General features: G+C 38.7%; 1 protein-coding gene across 12 annotated transcripts in view; it reads right to left on the reverse strand.

Moving 5' to 3' along the window:
• The window catches only part of LOC126353840 (transmembrane GTPase Marf), a 168,800-nt gene that overhangs the window by 36,348 nt on the left and 112,370 nt on the right, over nt 1-20,082 (reverse strand). For all 12 annotated transcript variants that reach the window (XM_050002983.1, XM_050002984.1, XM_050002972.1 and 9 more), the window contains 3 exons: nt 17,744-17,897; nt 17,291-17,607; nt 664-871 (listed from right to left, as the gene is read on the reverse strand). In XM_050002983.1, the coding sequence (XP_049858940.1) occupies nt 664-871; nt 17,291-17,607; nt 17,744-17,897 (679 nt within the window). The remainder of the gene's footprint in view (nt 1-663; nt 872-17,290; nt 17,608-17,743; nt 17,898-20,082) is intronic.

Raw genomic sequence — 20,082 nt, forward strand, 5'->3', positions numbered from 1 at the left:
ATGAGACAACTATACATGTATTTCCTTCGACACACACTAAAAGATTAAAAAAAAAAAGTTCTAAATTTATTCCATCTAAAGGTTTCTGTAAGCAGTGTGACATGACAAATGCATGACATGCTGTAGCTTTGTACTAATTTTTATCGGTATTTCAACAAACTGTATTGGTGAACTTTCCATCCAGACTAGAAGCAAGCAGAGACTTTTCCCCCCTCTCTTTCAATTAGGGCATACCAACCTCTGCCTAAGACGTAAGAATGAGGAATCTTAACATATGCTATGCACAATAGATGTTTTCTTTTTTAAATAACATTACACAATCTCAGAAATATTTGCTTGTTTAAATATGGGTTCCAAGGTTTCTCTCATGTCTATTTTGGTCTGTTGTTACTTCTTTTTATTAACAGTCTCCCCTCTCCCTTCGAAGTCTATATATTGTCATCCAACTTGTCCAGCTAATTAAAAAAGTACATAAGAAAAATCATTCAAGATGCACACCTTACACTACAAATATTAGTTATTACACAACTGTAATTGTCTGTGATAATGTGTATCTAAGCCAAATAGTATGGCCCAAGCTTTCAGACAATACTTTCTTAACAAAAGCTACATTACTGTCACAGCTTTTAACAAAACAAAGCAATAAGAATATAAGAGACAAACCTGTCATTTCTCGTTGACTGTTCTCAATGTTCATGGCCAATGCTGTAGAAAGCCGTGCACGAAGATTGCTACCCAGTCCATTTTCCACATGAGCATGCAGTTCTTTCTTGTACACATTGAGAACCAATTGTTCTGGATGAAATGGTAAGTTGAACTCATCCACAAGGACAGACAAACGGCGAATTTCCTCACTGAGAGCTTTGGAGACCTATCAAAATGACCAAAATTGTGTGAATGGCTGTATTAGTAAAGGAAAAATAAATTTAACAGTCATTCCACACAATGTGGATCTGTGGTCTCCACTCAACTACCTCCAATCTCAGAGAAATTTTGCACAGATATTCCATGTAGAGTAAAATTAAATTTGAGCACAAGATACAAATACAGCATGCTCCCAATTACCTAGGATTATACAGATCAAGCCTGTAGGGATAGCAGAAAACACAAATTCCAAAATACACTTGTTTTTAACAGAAACTGCAATTTACTATGTTAACAAAACATGCTACACATCAAATTTGAAAGCCCACTGTGTCACTTACATATTGTGTCTGAAACAACACTGTACTGAGAATTACTGACCTTCAACTCATAGGGAAAGGACAAGGCAAACATACTGACTGGAAATTGACCATGGATATGTTACAAGAGTATAGTCTCCATGTTTAACTGAAATAAAATGGGGAAAAATTGGAAACATATTTCATAGATATCTGATGGTGGGATTTGGTCTTACATCGTCTTCCAGTGTTAAGCACGAGTCAAGTGCTTAATACCATATTCTAAACAAAAATATTTGTCCCCATTACAACAGAATACATTACATTTCAGTTTTTAAGATTGCTAAACTAGGAATCAATAATTCACAAACTGTACTATCAGCACCCATATAATAGGGAGATTCCTGTAATTCGTGCTTTTAGTAGATTTCCAGTAGAGTGCTGCAATATGTATTGTGAGTTTAGGCCACATTCAAGCCAGCTCTAAATTAAAAATTGTAGTAATGTAGGTGATTAGACACAAACATTTTTGTGCTCACTGCAGTGACAAAATTTCAAAGCTGAATTGTTAATCATTTTCATGCTACGCAAAGTGAAAGCTGTGAAAAAATCAGTTACAACAATTTTTTGAACATTTTGTGACTGCAATAATTTTTGTACGTGCAAGGTATTTTGTACGGCCTTCAGTTGTTCTGCACATAAGTTACCCTTGTTATCAATTCTACTAAACTCCAGCAGTTATTTGTGAGTATTCTAGAAATTGTTACTATGTAAACATGCCATCAATTTTTAATAAAATCTGTGCATTAATATCATGCTGCAAAATATTATCACAGAATGATATGGTAGAGACTTTGCCCAAAAAAGGCAAAAGTCCTGGTTCGAGTTCTGGTAGAGTAAACAATTTTAATCTGCCAGTTAGTTTCAAATAATATGCATCACACTTCTTAATTTTTATTTCATTAGAAAGTGCCAATATTTTTTACCAGAAAAGTTATGTTTGTTTTGGAGAGTTTGAAAATGCAACTGCTAAAAGATTTGCAAACCTCACTTTAACATGTGTGTGTTATGTTTAAAAAGAATTATTGTAGTTAATCCTCTAAGAAAGCTAAAACCCTGCCTTTTATGCTACCAAGAACTTTTGCCTTCTTCTCACCATTCACTGCTAACATAATCAACTACTGTTTAAACTTTCCAGCATTCTAGTTGAAACTGTGAATTCGGTAAACTCTCTTAGTATCAATCAACTCTTTGGGACAAGTGCTAATGTTTGCAAACCTTAATATTTAATGACACGCACATTTTTTGCTCTAATCATTCAAGAGATTATCATAATCAACATAGTATTGGCATTAGAAATGATTGGTATTTTGCTGTATGGTCATTCCATCTCAAGTGATCATGAGCTTCCCACTCCTTGTGCTTCAAATTTTCCTGAAATTTGTTTTGCATGTAGACCTGACCTACAAATGAATCTGCGCAAAATTTTAAATTATGAGATTAAGTATATGAGAAACAGTGGCCTTCTATTTGGTTGGCTTTTCAGCAAATATGCATGAAAAAAACAAACAAAACCCAATGTTTGAAGTTCTTTCATAACAAGACAAAAGAAAGGAGGAAACTGTTACTTTCAGGTCTTGGATAACTTTTGTCTGTGAATCAGAAAAATAAGAGCGTGGCAGCATGTAAAGCATTTTGTGAGCCATCATAATACATTAAAGTGGCTCAAAAAACCTGCAGAGAAAATTGTACAGATTTTTTTACCATCTTTGGGATCAGATATCTACAGAAGAAAAAATGCAAAGGAACAACAACTTTGTACAATTCTTAATGGTACCTAGGACATGACTCTATTAGCGTATCTTTCTGCTTAGTCAATTATGTCTGATTATACCCAATTACAAATATGGTGTCGAATTTAAAACCAATACCAACGAGCAAGTGCTGATGCAAATATTGCAAAAAGGTCATTTCAGAAATTATTCCTTCTAGTACCACTGGAAAGAGAACAACTTTCTGTGTTAGCAAAATCCTGTTGCATCTTACAAGTCACTTTACCAAAGGAGTCAATTATGGAATTGAACTTCAACAAAAGTCATGTATAATATGTTATGATCGCACGCAACATGGTATAGGTTGCTGAACCCATTAGTTCAAGACAAGCAAGAATGACAACTAGTAGATCAATGGTGGTGTTCCAAATAGCCATGATAATCATGGGAATCTGATGGCTCAAGCAGTTAAAAACCATTAGCTGAGTCAGTTTCTGTCCCTATTCTGGTAGTGACCATGTATGGCTACAAAGACAAGATAGGCATGATGATGATATCAAACATTGCAGCAATATTCATGATGGTGTGCTGTTCAGGAATCCAATATTTATCTCCTCTTTCAGGCCAATAGATTGAGTGAGCTGGACCAAAACGATACATGAATCTGACTAAGACACCGTGTTCTTCAGCAACAACTTCAGACATGTTACCAATTCACCATTGATTGTTGTAGATGCAAGAAATGTATTGGCCAGGAATAAGACTTAAAACTGGCACTAAAACCACACTGGTGTCAGTTGACTGATAAATGAAACTAGTTGTGTTACTTGAAACCCAGCTACTTGAGTGTGGTTGAAAACCACTGGCAAAAACTGGTGATTTTGGCAGGTTCCAGCTAAAGTACAGCCATTCGCAAAACATTCTTCTTGTAGCTTTCTTTCGTCTTCTATGTCTTGGCATCAGTTTGCGAATCACCACTGTTGCTTGACCTGGCAGTGTGCATTGAGCAAGATGTACCACCTTGCAATGGTAGCATACTGGCAACAATTTTTCTTTTTTTTAAGTTCAACCTTACTTTTCACCCATTTGCTGAAACAACTTTTAGATACAACAAGACATTTTTAGTGGAGAAAAGTGTGCTCTTTCCAGTGGTGCTGAAAAGAAGAACTTCTGAAGTGATCCTTTTGTAATATTTTCACCTGAAATTGGCTTACTTTCTGCAGTTTTATATTTCACAGCCATATTTGTGACTGAGTATGATCAGAGTGTATACACGGACAAGGAAAAAAATTCCCAGATTTTTCCTGGTTAAAAATACAGTTTCTCCCGGGTGAAAACAAATTTGTCGATATTAAATGACATTAGATTTTTCGGCGGAATTGTAAAAGTTATCAATCCCTTGAATGGTTATGTTTTCACACACAGGCATAGAATTTCCCGGCACTTTAGAAAATGAAACTCAGGGAAAGAAAAATGTTTTGGAAAGATCTTGGATGGGCAGCAACATGTATGCTGCATATTTTTGTATTACGAAAGTATAAATTTGAATTCCACCAAACACCACATGTTACTTTGTGAACCACTGAAATCGAGATTGCGATGCGCTTTTGTAAGCCAGTCATAGTTCATGTCATGTGATCTCGCCAGCCGATGACAGTGGATATTTAGACCATAGGGCATGTGATGTACTTAGCCAATAGCGACATCACTGTTAACTAGTGCGAATACACAAACTGGAAAAGTTAATGTTTTACATTAATATATGTAGTGTTGCTTCTAAAAAAGCAAAGCTTTCACATACTGCAAGAGAAACTGAGCCTTCATATATAATGTTGATCTTTTTGCATGTGTTACACTTTAGGATATATAACACATACGTGCCAGCAAAATTTTTAGTCGAGTTCAGTGACTTTTCCTCAAAGTTTTCCACAAATAAATTAGTTACCAGAGAGGAGAGAGGGCTTCCTGTAGCACTACATCAATTTGCTCATAACAACGACATATATGTCTGATCATCTGAGCTCGAAATTCCTCTAAATGGCTCGTCACCAAAGAATTGATTTAAAATTAGAGGTAAACGCTCTGTGATTTAAGAAATTCATTGTGCATTCTCACACCTAGTCTAACTTCCGTGAAAGGAAATTTACTTTCAAAGTAACTCTTTTCAAACCACCATCTGCAATATTTTCCTGCAACATGTTACAAACAGGTTTGTTTCAGTAGTTGCCAGAGAGCGCCAGATAACAGGCACCACGCTTGTGCAGCTACAATGATACAGGTCCAGATTCCCAATGAAGTAGGCCTTAACCTGATATTAAGCTTTTCAGCGTGGTTGTCAGGATGTAAATTTTCTTGGAGTACGAGTACTGTACTGCCTCATGTTTTGGTTCTTTATTATGGTATAATGCCATACATGCTAGAAGATGAAAACGTGCACTTGAAATGAAGAGAGCAGTTGAAACTAGCCAACAGTGTGGAATTAAACACTTCTTTGTTTCAAATACATTGACTGCCTCAATGGGAAAGATTAATAAAAGCCAAATTTCATTAGTAAACAGACAAAAATAACTTCATTATTCTGCAAGGCGATTAATGTTCCGACTGTTGAAAAGGTGAAATAAAATAAAATCTGGAAACTAATAATGTATCTTTGCCTTCCGTAATTATGTGAATGTATTTTAATTCACTTGACAGCTCCCAGCCACAGAAATCCGTTTTGTTTTCATTTGATGACAGAACAGTAAATGAAGAAGAAACAGCAAAATCACATAAATGTAAACACGGGTCACGTGGAGATTACACACTTCTCCACTATAATTCAGACTGCTCTCCACATCAGCTCCGGATCTACGATATTTCTGCTCCTTGGCAATACTAGATAGTGCACCCTCCACCCCACCCTGCCCTGCCCTTCTCCACCAAGAGTTCGAGATAGGATGCCAAAAATTTTAAAAAATCGAATTTTAAAAAATATGTTCATTTTGTAGTGCACATCTTTTTGAAGAGTCTGATATATAAAACACATGTGCTCGAGGAAATGTAGGGCATGTTATTTGGTCTAAAGTGTGCCAAAGTGCAGTGCCACGCCTCTTCACACGGCATTCTTCTATCGTATGTCACTGTATTTCGCTCTTTGGAATTGAAAAACGTATATTTTGTAATGTATGCCATCAAACTACATTCAGGACAGTGGGAATTAAAATGTCCTGTGGTGCCTCTCTGGCTCCCAGTCTGCCAGTTTTACATTCTGCACCTCTTAAAAAACCTTGCAATTAATACGTGATGGGATCATTTGTAATCGGGAGAACAAGAGCTCAGAAAAAAATGCGCTCTTTATTGACTATTATGCAATAACTTTCTCTTTTGCTTGACATAGGATACATAAAACCAGTAAAGACAAGAGACAAGCAAGACAGTACACTTTTCTTCAATCCTTGGCTCCTAGCATTTTTTCTCTCTAATCTTGCTACGGCTTTACATGGCGTGCTTTCCTTTCTGAGAAAGGATGTATTACCTCAACAAAATTCACCAAACATTTAGCTACATGAAAAATTGAAATGTCGTTGTCTAATACTGCAAAAGCTGTTAATACAAATAGTACCGAAGACTGGTGTGGTTTCTCGATCTGATTACATCTATTTTGTCACTGTCTGCAAAATAAAACAAAATAGGCCTTTCTAATATTGCAGCAATTGTAACACACACTAACAACAATTGGTCATTTTTATAACACGACAGAATATAATCCACAGAGTACCAATATCGAATGCCTATTAGGCCAACTACAAGCAAAAAGCTGTATGATAGTTTCACATTTCATTCATACACTCCAGTTTCTCAAGCATGAGATCGAAACGTAGTAGCACCAAAATTTTATATAAATTTGGAATTGTCATATTCTTCTATAATTTGTGTGATGTGCCTGTACTACTTCTTCCTCATTCTAACAAACAATCTTGTCATCAGTAATTCCTGAACTATTCCTACCAATGGCAAAACTTATTCGTCAGTTAACTTCACTAACCCTGCCAGAATCACCGGTTTAGTTATAGCACGATTATTCTCCTGTTAGGCGTTTTTACATGTTCATACAACACGTCTTCTGCGCTACTTCCAGAATAGAACTTAAGTGGTGCAACTGGAGACTGTGCAACTGGCCCTTACTAGTGTAGATTTGATTATCTTGGATGCGCCGAGGAGATAATAAGTAACCTTTCTTACCTGTTATTCGTATTAGTTATTTCCACTCTGGTAGTCTGAATAAATGGATTTCGCTAGTAATTATAACAACACTGGTCATTCGCAAACCCAATCAACCACATAATCGGACAGCAATTGGCATTCACCCATTTGGCTATACTCCGCTCAGCTCTTGTAGCCCCGTACCATTTTGCCTGCAGGAAAGTTTATTTCTAGATACGATGAGGATTCCCCTCATGGACATCACATACATTATGCACGCATTCAAAAATCAACTTATGATTCATTCAGAAATCAGCTTAGAATGTGGTCAAAAACCAACAGGGATGAGTTTCCGAATCATACGAGTAATCTATAGGCCAATGTGCATTGGATGCTAGGCGCTTTGTGAAACTAGGTTTTTTTGCTCAAGAATATGAATAATTGCCCCCTCCACCCACCCGATTTGGGCCTAATGCACATGTGTGAATCTGACACGTTGGGGGCGCGAGTAAAATTTTTCCCAGCTGTATGTGTCTGCTTGCTGCGACTGCTTACACAGCCAACCACCAAATTTCTGTAGCCAGAAGCGGGAGAAGGTACTACTTATCAGCAACTCAAATGCACATGCGCATGAGCTCACTCGTTACTGCTGAAACGAATCTAAATGCAAACAGTTGTGATGTCATGCCCATTGGACACAATTTGTTGTTATGAAGCATTGCATAGTCTCCTCAAAGTGTTTGACACATTTTGCTGCTGGCAGACACTTGTATGAGCACTGTGTTTTGTTGTCGTGTAAGGTGCATTTCCTTCGCAATTTAAGTTTTATTTTCGTTTTTCTCCTCTAGTTCATGTTTTACTGTTGCATTATTATTCTGCAGTAGCGGGATACAGTAATATCTTTTGTTAAGTATCAGTTCTTACCAGTCAAAATTACAAAAAATTAACTGAAAACAAACAATGAAAAATTCCCGGATTTTAACCGGTTTTCTCCCAGATGAAATACTTTCCAACTTTTTCCCAGATCTCCCGTTAGTCCCAGGTCGTATACACCCTGATTATCCACAGTATGTGCTTAGGAAGAAAGATACACTGACAGAGTTCTGCCCCAAGTACAGTTAATATATGTGCCAAGTTGTAGTTTTTTTGAGTTTTGCGTCTTTTTTTGGTAGTAAACTTCAGGAGATATCTGACTCCAAAGAAGGCCAGAACATTTGAACGTTTCTCTCTGCACTTTTTTGGGGATATTTTGATCCATTACACTGGCTCACAAAGTGTTTTAGGCACTGCCAAACAGTGTTTTTCCTTATTCAAGGCCAGAAGTTGTATAGAATGTGAAAACAAGAGGTTCCTGGTTGCTGTTCCCTACTTTGTGGGCCGACTTACACTGAGGTTACAAAGTCATGGGATACCTCATAATATTGTGCCTGACACAGCTCAGCACTCGACATGACACGGACACAACACATTACCGGAAGTCACCTGCAGAAATACTGAGTTATGCTGCCTCTATAGCTGTCCACAAGTGAAAGTGTTGCTGGTGCAGGATTTTGTGCACAAACTGACCTCTTGATTGTGTCCCAAAAATGTTTGACAGGATTCACATCGGGCAATCTGGGTGGCCAAATCATTTGCTTGAGCTGTCCAGAATGTTCTTCAAATCAATCGCAAACAACTGTGGCCCCGTGACATGTTTGGTAACATGAAGTCCACGAGTGGCTGCAAATAGTCTTCCAGTAGCCGAACATAACCATTTCCAGTCAATGATCGGTTCAGTCGGGCCAGATCCAGTGCATTCCATGTAAACACGACCCACACCATTTTGGATTCATCACCAACTTGTACAGTGTCTTGTTGACAATTTGGGTGCATGGCTTCGAGGGATCTGCGCCACACTTTAAACCCACCATCAGCACTTAACAACTGACTCAACTGATCAGGTCATAGTTTCCCAGTCATCTAGGATCCATACGATAGGTCATATGCCCAGAAGAAGCGTTACAAGCAATGTCATGCTGTTAGTGAAGACATTCGCATACATCATCTGTTGACATAGCCCATTAACACCAAATTTCATTGCACTGACCTAACGGAGATGTTCATCACAAGACCCACACTGACTTCTGTGGTTATTTCATGCAGTGTTGCTTGTCTGTTAGCACTAATAAGCCTACCCAAACACGTTGCTCTCAGTCCTTAAGTGAAGGCAGTCGCCCATTGTGTTGTCCTTGGTATGATGTAAGGACTGAAATTTGGTATTCTCGGCACACTCCTGACACTTCGGATCTCAGAATATTGAGTTCCCCAATGATTTCCGAAATGGAATGTCCCAAGCATCTAGCTCGGCCTACCATTCTGCATTAAATGTCTGTTAATTCTTCTTGTGCGGCCATAATCACATCAAACATCTTTACACATGAATCATCTGAGTCCAAATGGCAGCTCTGCCAATGCACTGCTGTTTTATACCCTGTGTACATGATACTACCACCATCTGTTTATGTGCATATCACTACCCCACAACATTCAACACCTCAGGGTACTTTTGCTCTATCAGGGAAAGTAACCTCGTTCTAATGACGTAATTTGGTTTTGCTTAAAGCAACAATTTCGCAAAAACTCAAACTGAGTCAGAAGCAAGGCTTCATTATAGAATTAGATCACTGAATTTGTTTCAATATCAAAACATGAGTGTTGTTTCAGCAGTCTATGTTGATCAAGTTGAAATTTGTACAATATATATATAATGATGATGTAAATAAAACAGAAAGAAACTTCCACATGGGAAAAATATATTAAAAACAAAGATTCCAAGACTTACCAAGCGGGAAAGCGCCGGCAGACAGGCACATGAACAAAACACACAAACACACACACAGAATTACGAGCTTTCGCAACTGGCAGTTGCTTCGTCAGGAAAGAGGGAAGGAGAGGGAAAAATGAAAGGATGTGGGTTTTAAGGGAGAGGGTAAGGAGTCATTCCAATCCCGGGAGCGGAAAGACTTCCCTTAGGGGAAAAAAAAGGACAGGTGTACACTCGCACACACACACATATATCCGCACATGGGAAAGCGCCGGCAGACAGGCACAATGAATAAAACACACACACACACACACACACACACACACACACAGAATTTCTAGCTTTCGCAACCGACGGTTGCTTCTTCAGGAAAGAGGGGGTTTTAAGGGAGAGGGTAAGGAGTCATTCCAATCCCGGGAGCGGAAAGACTTACCTTAGGGGGAAAAAGGATAGGTATATACACGTGCGCGCGCACACGCGCATGCGCACATGCACGCGCACACACATCCATCCATACATACACAGACACAAGCAGACATATTTAAAGGCAGAGAGTAAGGGCAGAGATGTAAGTCGAGGCGGAACTGTGGAGGCAAAGATGTTGTTGAAAGACAGGTGAGGTATGAGTGGCAGAAACTTGAAATTAGCGGAGATTGAGGCCTTGTGGATAACGAGAACAGAGGATTGGTGCACGGCCAGCACATCTTGGCACAGTGTTACACCGTCCGAGTTATATGGATACTTCCCACCAACACCAACCTATCCGAACTCCGGAGATCGGAACTCGCCCTTCAGTATATCCTCTCTTCTCGATATCCGCCAAGCCTCAACCTCCGCTAATTTCAAGTTGCCACCGCTCATATCTCACCTGTCTTTCAACAACTTCTTTGCCTCTGTACTTCCACCTCGACTGACATCTCTGCCCTTACTCTTTGCCTTTAAATATGTCTGCTTGTGTCTGTGTATGTGCGGATGGATGTGTGTGTGTGTGTGTGTGTGTGTGTGTGTGTGTGTGTGTGTGCGTGCGTGCGTGCGTGCGCGCGCGCGCGCGCGCGCGCGCGCGCGCGTGTACACCGGTCCTTTTTTTTTTTTTTTCACCTATCTTTCTTCTAAGATAAGTCGTAAGGTCAGTATTGCCTCACGTGTTCCAACATGTCTACGGAATCCAAACTGATCCTCCCGAGGTCCGCATCTATCAGTTTTTCCATTAGTCTGTAAAGAATTCGCGTTAGTATTTTGCAGCTGTGACTTATTAAACTGATAGTTCGGTAATTTTCACATCTGTCAGCACCTGCTTTCTTTGGGATTGGAATTATTATATTCTTTTTGAAGTCTGAGGGAATTTCACCTGTCTCATACATCTTGCTCACCAGCTGGTAGAGATTTGTCATGACTGGCTCTCCCAAGGCCGTCAGTAGTTCTAATGGAATGTTGTCTACTCCGGGGGCCTTGTTTCGACTCGGGTCTTTCAGTGCTCTGTCAAACTCTTCACGCAGTATCTTACCTCCCATTTCATCTTCATCTACATCCTCTTCCATTTCCATAATATTGTCCTCAAGTACATCGTCCTTGTGTAAACCTTCTATATACTCCTTCCACCTTTCTGCCTTCCCTTCTTTGCTTAGAACTGGGTTGCCATCTTGAGCATAGGAAGACAATTTCTTGTATGTCTCCGTATGCTGAAATTAATTGCATCTCATATTTTTGGTCCCTACTGGAGCAATAAATACAGGGATGCTATATACTTTTAGATTATTTACTTAATACCATTTCTTGAAACTATGTAATCACGCTCGGTGTCCATCTTCAAGTGTCTGTCAGATCACGTTTTTCACCATCTCAGTAAGGCTGCCCCAAAGGTCAAAATAATCTGTTAATATTCATGCTAGCCCTGTATGTATGCATTCAATATCCCTTCTTAACCCTATTTGGAGCAGGTCCCATACACTTGAGGAATATTCTAGGATGTGCTGCACAAGTATTTTGTAAGCAGTCATCTTCAAACACACTTCAGTTTCCCATTATCCAAAAAACGAACTGAAGTCTGCCACCTGCTTTACCTTGGACTCAGCCTATGATCGTTCGATTTCATTTCCCTACAAGTTGTTATGTCCAGTTTATGAGTTAACTAATGAATACCTAAAAGGCAACAATAATTTAGAGCAACAACCCTCTTGAATCTATTATGTGTTTTATGGTTGGATAAAGATTGCCCAAATACAAGTTTTATGCTTGGATGAAGATTGTCCAAATGTATGTTTTACGCTTGGATGAAGATTGTCCAAATGTATGTTTTACGCTTGGATGAAGAGTGCTCGAATATACAGGGTTATTCTAAATGATGAACCTATTTTCAAAACTTTGCAATTATCCAAGTACAAATCCAAAATGAACAAGCTTTATACTAAAGAATAGAGGAAGTTCAAAGTTTTTTTCATAATGTTTGGTATCAATTTAATATTTTGTAATTAATCCATCAGACATCATTCTCTGACACACACTGTTAATCTGTGCTTTTTCCTTTGCACACACTCGCAGTCTGTTTAAATTGCTTAAAGCAATGGTGTATGCTTTTACGAGTTGATGGTTGAATGTCGAATTTGGTACGAAATGCCCGCTACACTACAAACTCACTTTTTGTAAACTTAAGAACACTGAAAACCTTGTACTCCACAGTCACCACCTCACTCCCAAATGACAGTGAAACGAAATGTTGGCCCCACTGCCATGCGGACTCTACCGACTGTTTCTGAAACCATCACCGCCTGCCCGCCAAAAACTTTGGACTTCCTCTTTTCTTTGGTATGAAGCTTGTTAATTTTGGATTTGTACTTTAATAATTTTTGAAAGTGGGTCCATCATTTAAAGCAACCATGTACTTTCATCATGATACACTGCTCTAACAAAGGTATGAATTTTTTCAAAGATAATGCTGTAGCCCTTTTGATACTCAGTTGCTGGCTGATTATGTGAAATGATACCAGCCCAAAAATTGCGCCCACCATGCAGAAAAAGATTTTTTCCACAAAGAGAATTCACAGATGTCAATTCCATAACTATGAGATGAAGCTGATGACACTAACATTTCTGAAAACCGGAATGCAAGCTGTCGATTACTGAAATATCAGTACTGAAGAGAGAGAGAAAAGAAAGGATATGCAAAGTAAAAGGTACATCAGGTGGAAGGTGTAATTATTCAGATAGTTTTAACAGTTTGTGGACTTGATCTTAGGAAATTCAACCAACCTAGTGCAAGCAATGTCTTCTATGTTTCGATTAAAACAAGATGATCAACGAAATGACAAAATAGTTAACACTTCAAACAGTCAGAAAAATTCTGATTTTCAACACAACACCCTAGAACTGGTCCCTAGAAAACACCGCAGAAGAACTGTATGTTTCAGAAAGAGTGACTAAAACAGCATGGAAGTTGAAGATGGAAAAAAGACTATCAACAGATTCAAAGAAGATTCCAGAACACACAAGGCAAAATATTTTGTAATTTTATTGAGGACTGCAAATTTAATCTAATTTGCCCATGCAAAAGAGTTTGTGTTTCCATTCAAGTAGATGGAGAAAATGTTCAGAAGCAAAAGTACTTGCTAAATGAAGTTATCACTTGGCAAAGTAGTCAGTACTTTGGAATCAAAAGACTGTATACTTCATAACTGAAGAAAGTCTAGGAACACAGGTAAAAAACTATTAACGATGAAAATGACAATAAATCGTAAGATGCGATGAAACTTGAAAATATTGATGCTGAAGATATAATTAAATTCAAGCGATGGATTCAAACTATCTGGTATGCACTCGAAGCAGTGAAAAAATTAATTGAAGACCCACTAATAAAATTTTTGGCTTTTTGTAACAATCAGGACACTGCTAAGCAGCATCAAAGTAGGAATTTGCAATTGACGAAGATCTCAGACTGCATTAGATAGTTATACTGACGATACTGAAGGATTAGAAAGTATCAGCTACTGCATAATTATAATCAGTGATTGACTATATGATAGAGCTGCAGAGCATATCTTTGGTTGAATACTAAACCAAGTGCACCTTCCCAGAAATTACACAGATTCACTATCTTAGTGATGGTTTTGTGGTGCAACAGAAAAATATTAAGAAGTTTCTATATCTTTTCCACCACCAAAGGGTACCCAGGCATTGTGATTAACAATAGCAGTCACCAAGGATGAATTACAGGATTCAAATCATTTTTTAAATTATTTTTTATAACACAAGAGGACTTTTGCAGCTCAACAAATGACATCAAAATGAAAGTAAGCATTTCTGAAGTAGCTTTTAATGCAATATTTTCACAACTGTTAAAGATTACAAAACTGGAGGAAAATGTAGTGAACTTGAGACACCCAACTTAGTGAATACATTTGTAGGAAAGTTCATTACGTCAATTTTCTGACAGGAAGACAGCCAAAGATCTGACAAATGAACAGGTTACCATGCTTTTGCTTTTTTTTTTTTTACTACCTATTCCTTGTTAAAATAGGGGATAAATTTGCCACAATAAAGATTGCATATGCTATGTGGCCTGTACAAAATGTTGGGCCAGCATAAAAATTGAAGAATCTTCTCTGTCAGATCAGAAAGAATGGCTTGAAAACTTCAGGGTTTCTTCCCTATACATTTCAAACTCTGAAGAATGTGGCTCTTCTGAAAACGGCACTAAAACATTAAGTCACATACAGTGCTGAAACTTGGCAGAAGTTAATGCACTTCCTTTTTGTACAAAATTTCATAAAGAATGTAAAAAGGTAAGTGAAATATATGAAAAGAATAGTTGCTAAACACCATATAGCAGATAGGCTGAGTCGCAGATAGGCACAACAAAAAGACTGTCCAAAAGCAAGTTTTCGGCAAACGAGGCCTTCATTGGAGATAGAAAAAAAACACACACACACACACACACACACACACACACACACACACACACACACACAGACACACACAAAATTGTTGTCCCTGGCTGCAGAGGTCACAGTAGCCAGACACTGTGGTTGTGTGGGTGTGTGTGTGTGTGTGTGTGTGTGTGTGTGTGTGTGTGTGTGTGTGTATGTGTGTGTGTGTGTGTGTGTGTGTGTGTCTCCAATGAAGGCCTTGCTGGCCCAAAGTCCACTTTCTGACAGTCTTTTTTTGTGCCTCTGTGCAACTCAGCTTCTCCGCTATATGGTGAGTAGCAACTATTCTTTTCATAATATTGTTACATTCCATCCTGGATTTTCCATTGTTGAAAACATAAGTACAGTTAGACTTTTAACTTCCTGCCAACAATGAGGTCACTGGAGTAGGAGCACAAACACAGACTGGGAAGGAAACTGGTTGTGCCCTTTCAATGGAACCACCCCAGCATTTTCTTTAAGCAATTTATGGAAATCGTGGAAATCCTAAATTTGGATGGCCAGGTGGCGATTTTACCTTCATCTTCCTCAATATGAATCCATTTACCTCCTCAACATGAACCCATTGTCGTACCACTGCACCTCCTCACTGTCTATCAAAACTGAAGATGATCGAATTGGGAACTGCTCCCATGCTGGCGACAACGTTGGCAAGGAGCTCTCAAGGATCTGCAATCTATTCCTCTAGCTATCTACCCATGCAGTTGACAAATGCTGGATGGTTATTGGTGCATGTTGACATATACATTATGTGTCTCCAATGCATCCCACACATGTCCAGTGATATTTAAGTCAGAGAAATGGGTTGCCCAGTCCATTCATCAAATATCTTCTCATTCCAAGAGCTGCTCAATCTGCGCTGTTAGATGAGGTCATGCCTTATTACCCATAAAAATCAAGTCGGAGCCAGACGTGTGTGACTAAAAAAAAAAATCACAAGTTGATGAAGTACAGTGTCACAATGAAGTTGACCGGTGGGTGAACCATGTTCAATGATTTGGAGGTCAGTAGGCCCATTCAACATTACGTCACTCCACAACATAATACTTACAAAAATCATGTTTGACAATGTTCCCGGGTGCATTACATGTTTCCACCTCTTGTGATATAATGTGGTGAGGTGTAAGGTTGCATGGGGGTACTGATGTCCAAATCTTTGAACATGGCACCCTCACAGAGTCAATGTTACTGTTACACTGTACTCCTTCCACATGTGCGTCTTTTCAGTGGTGCATTCGGCCCTCATTTCACTTTTATGGATGACAGTGCACGACAACATCAAACAGCACAGGTGGAGCAGCTCTTGGAAAGAGAGGATATTTGGAAAATAGTCTGGCCTGTTTGTTCCCATATGTGGTGGGTAGACGTGTTGCAGCATGTCCACAAGCACCAACAACCATCCAGCAATTGTTAAATGCAATGGTGGAGGAATGGAACACCATACCACAAGAGCACTAATCTTGGAATCAGCATGGAAACACATTGCAGAGCATACACTGCCATCCATGGCAATCACACATCCTGTTAAGAACCTTTTCCACCTTTTTTAATGTCCAGGGGACCAGCACAAATCAACATGTCTTCAGTGTAATTATTGTGTCTTTGAATAAAATAAAATTTTTGTTCATTTGTTGGTGTATTTCTTTCTTTTTCTTCCAGTACTATGCTGTAGAAGTTTTTTCTATACATGATCCGAGTTTCATCAAGCTCTGGTACTTGGTAGTGACACATTATGTGAAAATTACTTCCCTCTTCAAGTTTGCAGTTTGTGTGTGTGTGTGTGTGTGTGTGTCGGGGAATGCTCAAATTCTGCACAGGTTAATTTTCCTCTATAGGGAACATACATGCAAAACTTCATTCAACTTTCAGATGGTCATGTGGGGCAACTTCTAAAACCATTCACCACACATGGAATGCCCATAATTTAATAATTTAAACATCATGTCATTTACACTTGTAGAAATGGACAAAGCATTACTTACAAGATGTTTACTAGCAAGTATTCAACTATGAAGGGAAGTAGAAATCAGATCAAACAACAGAAATATATTGTGAAGTTCTTTGGAGGAGGCTTACAAAGATAGTAATAATGATATTAAAAGTTATTACTGCAGCTAGACTACATTTTATGTTTAATTGTCATTATGCTCCTAAAGTGGAAGCAGTTGAGAAATTATATTTTACGATTTATCACGTAAGAAATAAATTTGTTCACATGACGAAAGGACTTAATTTGCTTTGTAAAATCACAAACACGTAATTAACGTGGTACGAATGACAACAATCTGTATGATAAGTCACCATAGGCCTTTAAAAATCAGGCTCAGCTACTTTAACATCACTTATAACTTGAAAGAAAAGCTGTCTAATCATTAGTTCTTGAAGGTTACAAAAATGCGAGAAGTGAAAGCTGTCCTAAAATCGACACCATCGTTATAATGAACCACTTACCCTTTGCTCTACATCTTCAACCATCTGGTGTATTTTTTCCTTCATTTCCTGAGTAATCATTCGCAGCTGCTGTTCCGTGTAGTTAAGCCTGTCGTAAAGTTCCTTTTTTGCCAGAGCTTTTTCAGATTTCAACTGCTCAGCCCGCTCATAGACACCATCCATTACTGTGTGTATCTCTGAAGCAATAAGCTTTCCTCTTTGGGAGTGCTGTGCAAATTTTGTTTTCACTGCACTTTTAGAAATGCATTCTTCAAACTTTCGTTCAAAATCCTGAAATTCAAAGTATCGCGTAGGAAATCCTTCTGCCAGAGCACCAGCTGCCAAAAGACACAAAATTAACAAACTGTACTTTGTGCAGACAAATTTCATATATTTCTTTCTAAGTCTTGAAGTGTTATTAATAACTTATATTACTAAAACAGTTAATCTGTGTGTTGAAATTATATTACAAACCATGAGCAGGTTGTCCCTTCTGTTCCATCACCCTTGCTTGTAAGACCTCTTTAGCGGACACAAAAAATATCCTCTCATTAGCTTCCTTCTGGGAACAAACTTTCAGCTCTCTCACAAGAAAATCAACTGTTCGTTCCATATGTTGTCCTCTTACCTACATTATTAATAAGAACAAAAGTTAAGAATCAAGAAGATACATATAGCACAAATAAGAAATTCAAAATATGAGCATGAAACTTGCTACCTTATACAAAATCAGTAGATATAATGTGCACAGTATAATGAACTGCTAGAGGAAAACAAACAGTTATCATTTTAAGTCATTGGTGACAGGAATACATATGGATTATTAACACTGTTTACACAAAGGTAATGAGTTTGTGTGTGTGTGTGTGTGTGTGTGTGTGTGTGTGTGTGTGTGTGTGTGTGTTAGAGAGAGAGAGAGAGAGAGAGAGAGAGAGAGAGAGAGAGAGAGAGAGAGAGAGAGAGTGGGGGGGGGGGGGCTGATTTTCTTACTCTAACAAAGAGATAAATAGGACATTACATTCTAAAAGGTGTGGAGCTTGTAATGAAAAAGAAGAAAGTAAAGGGAGAGTTTTCCTTCAATTTTTAAAAACTGTCATCGATTGCATCAGCAGGGTACTCAGAAAACGTGGTATTGATACAGTGTTAAAAGCAACTAGAAATGTGCGTGAATATTTGAACCCTGCAAAAGTCCTACACCCACTGCTTGCCAATTCTGCCCCACAACAAATTCCACAGCATACACAACTTTGCGATCTTACACAGCAGTCTTCATGATGGACCAACCATTGCATGACTACATATCAACAGGTGGGCTCCCTGAACTTGTCTGAATCTGTAATAATTATCTGAATCATTACTGCCTCTGATGATGTCCCCAGCACTGGAAGATGAAACATTGGGCAGGGAATTGTGCCTTGGACCATGGCCTAATACTTTTTATATAAATATCAGCAATGTCAATTCTACTGTCAATGCTTTAATTTGCTAGCAAATACGATATACCTTTATAAGCTATTCAGAGATAGTTCAAGGTAAACTGGTGTGTAATTTGTAATAGTAATTAGTTCCCTTTTGAAATAGACAACTGGATAAAATTTAAGATTAATTCTTTAATTTCACAAGGGAACAACACAAAAATTAAAATAGGAAGTAACCTAGCAACATTGATTATACAATTTTTAGGAAAAAAACTAACTATCTAGTTACTTGTAACAGGTTGTGCATTTTCAACTTCTCGCGGCATAATGAATAGTCCATTAAGCTTCATACATGCAGCTGTGCAAACAAAATTTCTTCCACTGACATTTCGATCACATATAATCCAGTCATCCTCAGAGTGAGTTGCAAGACTGACAACAAAGTGCCAAGTGCGGCCTTATATGGTACACCGTGGTGGTAGTGCGCATGCAAATCACAGACGCTGGTCAGCAGCAAAAAAGAGATGCTTACACATGTGCCGTCTGTGGCGAAGGCATACAAACATTAAATTCACATATCGAAGTACGTTTGGCGGCGGTGACACATCTACATCTACATTTATACTCCGCAAGCCACCCAACGGTGTGTGGTGGAGGGCACTTTATGTGCCACTGTCATTACCTCCCTTTTCTGTTCCAGTCGCGTATAGTACGCGGGAAGAATGACTGCCGGAAAGCCTCCGTGTGCTCTTGAATCTCTCTAATTTTACATTTGTGATCTCCTCGGGAGATATAAGTAGGGGGAAAGCAATATATTCGATACCTCATCCAGAAACGCGCCCTCTCGAAACCTGGCGAAAAAGCTACACCGCGATGCAGAGCGCCTCTCTTGCAGAGTCTGCCACTTGAGTTTGCTAAACATCTCCGTAACGCTATCATGGTTACCAAATAACCCTGTGATGAAATGCGCCGCTCTTCTTTGGATCTTCTCTATCTCCTCCGTCAACCCGACCTGGTACGGATCCCACACTGATGAGCATATACTCAAGTATAGGGCGAACAAGTGTTTTGTAAGTCACCTCCTTTGTTGATGGACTACATTTTCTAAGGACTCTCCCAATGAATCTCAACCTGGTACCCGCCTTACCAACAATTAATTTTATATGATCATTCCACTTCAAATCGTTCTGCATGCATACTCCCAGATATTTTACAGAAGTAACTGCTACCAGTGTTTGTTCCGCTATCATTTAATCATACAATAAAGGATCCTTCTTTCTATGTATTCGCAATACATTACATTTGTCTATGTTAAGGGTCAGTTGCCACTCTCTGCACCAAGTGCCTATCTGCTGCAGATCTTCCTAATTTCGCTCCAATTTTCTAATGCTGCAA

The sequence above is a fragment of the Schistocerca gregaria genome, chromosome 3 (genome assembly GCF_023897955.1).
Source record: "Schistocerca gregaria isolate iqSchGreg1 chromosome 3, iqSchGreg1.2, whole genome shotgun sequence".
NCBI classification, from domain to species: Eukaryota; Metazoa; Arthropoda; class Insecta; order Orthoptera; family Acrididae; genus Schistocerca; species Schistocerca gregaria.